This window comes from Neolamprologus multifasciatus, chromosome 13 (assembly GCF_963576455.1).
Source record: "Neolamprologus multifasciatus chromosome 13, fNeoMul1.2, whole genome shotgun sequence".
Classification (NCBI taxonomy): Eukaryota; Metazoa; Chordata; class Actinopteri; order Cichliformes; family Cichlidae; genus Neolamprologus; species Neolamprologus multifasciatus.
Genome location: NC_140451.1, coordinates 1,411,088 through 1,416,699, shown reverse-complemented (window position 1 = coordinate 1,416,699; position 5,612 = coordinate 1,411,088). Strand labels below are relative to the sequence as shown.

The following is a 5,612-nucleotide window of genomic DNA, read 5'->3' as shown; positions in this document are numbered from 1 at the left end:
GCACACAGGACAGAAACACATTTCTTTCACATATTTACATCGAGGACAATAGTTACCACTGTACTGTTATTAGATAAATACAGATAAGAGGCCAACCTGGTTGTCGTGTGAATCGGTTGATAAAATAGTGAAAGTTACAGATGTAAACATCTGTTTGTTGGGAGCAGCTCTGATTGTACAGTCTGACAGCTGCAGGGAGGAAGGAGCTGCAGCTCTGCAGCAACATCTACATGCATGTAAATGTTGGGAGACTCTGTCCATCAGAGATGTTATTTTGGCCAGAGTCCTTCTGTCTCCCACCACCTGCACTGGGTCCAGGTGCATCCCAGCACAGAGCTGGCCTTCCTCATGAGTTTATCCAACCTCTTCCTCTCAGCTGCAGATAAACTGCTGCTCCAACATACCACACGTGTCCCTGTAGCTCCTGATAAGCCTGGTTCATGATAATAGCTCAGCTCTTAGCTGCTGTGTTATCAGACTTTATCTCTTTTCTACTCGTTTCTCCTCAGTAAAGTTTTCCTTGGTTAATTTCATTGTAACTGGTTCCAGTTGTCCCTTAATGGGTCACTGCAAATATCGCTTTTATTTTTCTTCTGATTGAGACAAACGTGTGAATCTCGTGCTGTGACCTTTTCACTCATTGAGTCTGAACAGTGTGTGAGCCACGGTCATCAAGACACCGAATGATGAGATTTCCTCTGCACTACTGATCTTCATCCCACCTTCATACGTCCCCATCAAAGGTTTAAAACCACTTAAAAATGATATTTCTCATGGTTGGATCTCAACAAGGTTCCAAGTAGAGCTTCAACAACAACAAGGAGAAACGGAGGGAGACGAAACATTGTTTCAAGCATTTATTAGAAACAAAGCTCAAACTGAAACAGGCTGTTTTACAGCTGATCAGGAGTGTAGGACCACAGAAAAACACAAACCCCCTAAAACAGTATGTATACATCTGTGCAGGAGGCCATCCTGTTGGCCTGAGCTCGTTACAGACATCTGACAGAATGTTCTAGAGAAGGACACAATGATGCTGATGCCCTCGGGGGGGGGGATACTCAGCTGGAGTGAATAAGACGGTACGACGTAAGTGCTCCTGTCAAGTCACGGTTGATTTACTTTGAGCAGATGATCTTTCAGGGAAATTCTTTTGTACCAGAAATGATCAGTCGTTATTATTATTGGTGTTTTATATTCTTCTTATATTCAGAGTGGCGGGGATGCTGGATGTCCCAGCTCCCAGTTACACTCTGGACCACAGCACACAGACTGTACTGATGGCCCCGCTACGTGCCTAGCCTTGGATTTCGCCACCTCATCAGTAGCGAATTGTGAATCTTGTTGCACACATGTGAACTCAGGAGCACGGCTACAGGAACACCGTCAGGGCCGAGCAGCTGTTTGGCCTTCAGCTGCTGATAAATTTGTCCTTTTGTTCCGTGTCATCAGTTAGGGATGATGACGAGGCAGCGAAAGAGAAAAACGTCCCTCAAATCTGAGGATTGTTTTTGATAAAGGCTTCGCCCATAATTTCATTTTTGTTCCCTTGAGGTTGCCAGACTACAGCCTGGTGTGTGGATAAAACACTACGTTTAAACTTCACATTAGTTTAATATTCTATCAGAAATGTGGCCACAAATATCGCTTCCTGTTCAAGAACGGCACAAAAGTGCTGAAGCTGCAGGTGACAATCACTTGGCTTCACTTCAGCCTTTTATTCGATTTTTATTAGTTGACAGATTTTGTGTCAGCGCTGCCGTGGCGTCAGCATCTGCAGCTCAGCCTGACAAAGGACACGACTGTGGACCAGCTGAGGTCCTTTAACGTGTGACGCTCTGTTGTGGCCGGTGCGTCCTGGATGCTGTGACAAGCAGCAGGTTGAGGCTCGCAGATGCACTGATCCACAAAGCAGGTGATGCTGTGGGTGTGGAGCCGGACTCTAAAGGTGCTGTTGAAGAGGTGGATGTTGTCCAAGATGAGGAGATGCTGAAAAGTATCCCCCACCCACTGCGTGACGTGCTGCCGGTCACAGGAGCAGCTCAGCGTCATGTTTCTCCTTAATGTAAAACAATGGACTAAGTCGTTTAGTACTTTTACTTTTATTAAGCTCTTTGATTTTTTCCCTTGATGTTATTGTCACACACCCGTCCCACAGATGTACATGTAGTCCAGGATGACAGAAGCATGTGTGCAGTTTGATGTGAGGCGACAGTAACGGCGTTTCACTGATGCAGAGACGCGCCGCCCTTCAAACGTTATTTCATTTGAACTAAAAGTCCGACAGCGTCCTGAGACGCCGTCTGCAGACGCAGCGTGTCCTCTCCGTTACTTCAGCAGGTGTCTCAGCTGGTCCTGCAGGTTTTTCGAGTGCTCCACACTGGAGGACAGAGGAGCAGAACCAAGCTTACTGCTGAGAAATGCTCCAGCTGTGTCTCTAAAGCATGAACAGCTGTGGTCACACTTACTTCTTCTGAATGGCCTCCTGCCTTAGACACACAGAGACAGAGACACTTTACAGCAACCAGTTTAAGCAAAAGCCAGCAGGTTTCATACATGAAAGAGACGAGAGCTACTTACTGGTACTGCAGATGTGTGGTGATGATGGACATTTTTCTCAGGCTCTGCGAGAGATGAAGAGAACGAGCACACACACAGTTTTAGACCTCAGCGAACACCAAGTGTAAAATTGTTTTTGAGGATTTTCTTTCTCCAATAATGACGCACACTTCACGTGATTCCTCTGACCTATCAGAAGACTACTCACATCCTCAGAGTGCAGGATAGCGTCCTCCTGAATCACCATGCTTCTTGCTGCTTGACCGAGAAGCTGAAAGAGAGGCAACACAATCGTGACGATTATTTCATCAGTACTTCAACTGGATAAACAAACCTTTATCACCATAGTAACATCTCACAGCTGTTTGTTTTGTCGCAGAAATATCAGGACAGCCGTCTGCAGTTGGAAACCTTAACCACTCATTGACCCTGTGACAGGCGGGCAGCGCGTCCAGGGTACACAGCCTGTCGCCCTGTGACAGCTGAGCAACCGTGGAAAACTCCACACCCACAGCACATTTAACAGAAAATCCTAAAAACAGGGAAACTCCTCAGGAAAAGGACAGCAGGGTTTTGTTCACTAGGCTAAAGTCTGTTTATTCCACATTACATTGTATTCTGGGATTTGTATCTCCTGCTGGGATCAAAGTGTGGATCAGGCTCAGACCCACTGGGTCGTGTTAGTGTGGGACCACAAGAGTCTGTTTGTTTAATATATCGATGTGAAAGATTTGGTTAAAGAAACAAAATGAAAGCAGACGTCAGCTGTGCAGACGCACACTAACAATCATGACTTACACGTTTTAACAGAGGCCTGGTTTCCCAGGAAAACCTTTAGAAACAGATCTGTCAGGAAGCTTCGTTGATCTTAACTTCACAACAAAACAAGATTCACACGTCCGTGTGTTCGATGAATATCACAAACCTGACTTCCTACTATTATCACGAAGCTGCTTTAAAACAAAGCTGCCCACGTACCTGGAGGAGTCACTGAGATAACTACACTGTGGCAACGTGCACACACAGACCCGCCACCACAGTCCAAAGACGTGACGTGTAAACACACACGGTGCTTTCACATGAAACATCTGCTTTATGTTCTTTCATTACAGATGTTTCTAGTAACAGACGCGTCACATTTATGAACATTTAAATTGAAAACACTGAGTTCATACAGGACAGTAAATGTCTCTGCAGCTCAAAACTGCCACAAAGCTGCAAACCAGCAACGGAAGACTGTGTGTGTTCATGAAGAAGACCCTGAGTGACCGAGTGAAGCGTGCGCTGCAGCAGGTCAGTGCCCAAAGCATCAGGATGGCCCCAAACTTCTTCCCTCAGGCCATTAGGACTGTTAACAAACACCAATCTGAGCCTTCATCACTCACACAGACTCTATTCAGCCTTTTCTTCCAAGCATTTACAGCTTGTTCTCCCAGATGTTCCTTTCTCTTGTTGTTGTATGTTTCTCCTTTTTGCCGTTTATATTAATCAGATTTCATCGGCACAGTTGGTGTACATGTACATCTATTCTTCTATACAGATCTGCTGATTCATGTTAATGTCAGTGATGTGTTCATCATCCCAGCAACATCCGCTGCTTCCTGCTTTAAATGTTACACCTAATAATCCTCAACTTTCTACATATGTTACTTTTAATCAGCAGGGTTTTCAGTACAATACACACACGTGCGTTTAAATGAAGTCAGGACACCACGTGTAGAATTTGCCAGAACAACAACTGTCAGCAGTTCACATCTGAAACATCTGGCGCCATAACTCCAGCTGTCAGAGCAGCTGTCCACTCGTTTCTGTTTGATTAATAAACAATGATCAGCTACAGTAACGCAGTAAATATTATAGCAGCGCTCGTCTTTTGGTGGATTTGATTTTCTTTGTCAAATATTGAACATAACAGTCTGAATCCTTCCAGCATACACTCTGATCTAGCCCGTTCCTGTAGTGTTTCCGTTAGCTAACAATGAGCTTTCCATTAGCTAGCCCAAAGCAGACGCTAAAAATCTCTAAACTTGAGTTAAAACCACTTGCGTGGCGATACCTCCTGACTGCGGGATCCTTTTAGCACTTGACGTGTCAGCGCGATAACATCCCCGCTGCAGGAGCCCACTTTATCGGATAACAAGCCTTTGACAGACTGTCCGAACCGCGGCTGGGAATCAGCTGAAGCCATTTTTCTGTTTTGGCTAGCGATGGTGCGCGGGAAGGGACAAACGACACAGCAACGAGTTCTGTAGATTAGATAGGGCTCCGGCGCAGACGCGCAGTCTGGCTGTGTGCAAAATAAACTGCGTGTGTTTCTTTCTCACTTGCATGTAATGCAGTAAAATCATTTTGCGACTCCATTCTGTTCATCTAGTTTATTACTGACACGTTTTCAGACGCGTGACGCTGATTAAAGTTGTACAACATCCGGGTTTAAAATGAAACTGTGGTCACATCATCCAACTTACTGCAACTCAAACTAGGAATGCTACAAAGCAACACATACTCCCCCACAAATTAACTTCGTGCATTCGGCGTTTTCCTGCGTGGTTCCCATAAATGAATTGTGCAAAAATACCACATGCCTTTAATTAGCTAACTGGGTCTTCTTTATGATGTCCTGCACATGCGCGTACTCGCTCATTAAACTGACGTAATACTCACTCTACTAAGTAACTAAGTCCTTTCACACTGTTTCCTGTGTGTGCCTTTGTCTTGTTTTCTATATATTTCCTTTGTTTGCTATTTATTTATTTTACTTTTTCACTCCTGCACAGTTGGTGTGGAGCTCCTGTAATTTCTGTGTACATGTACAAAGTCAATAAATGGCTATTTTATTCTATTCTGTTCTGTTTTATTCTATTCTGTTTTATTCTGTTCTGTTTTATTCTATTCTGTTCTATTCTGTTTTATTCTGTTCTGTTTTGTTCTGTTTTGTTTTGTTCTGTTCTGTTCTGTTCTGTTCTGTTCTGTTTTGTTCTGTTTTGTTCTGTTTTGTTCTGTTCTGTTCTTTGATGATCATCTTATCTTGTTTGAGTTGTCACAGTCCTAAA

General features: G+C 44.2%; 1 protein-coding gene across 1 annotated transcript; it reads right to left on the bottom strand.

Annotated features, from left to right (window-relative positions):
• Positions 1–2,086: 2,086 nt before the first annotated feature.
• Positions 2,087–4,747, bottom strand: borcs7 (BLOC-1 related complex subunit 7). Its single transcript, XM_085181941.1, has 5 exons — positions 4,616–4,747; positions 2,768–2,830; positions 2,581–2,624; positions 2,469–2,489; positions 2,087–2,380 (listed from the first exon to the last, which is right to left on the bottom strand). The coding sequence occupies exons 1-5, from the start codon at positions 4,745–4,747 to the stop codon at positions 2,329–2,331; spliced, it is 312 nt and encodes a 103-aa protein (XP_085038067.1). The 3' UTR covers positions 2,087–2,328.
• Between the last annotated feature and the right edge of the window lie 865 nt (positions 4,748–5,612).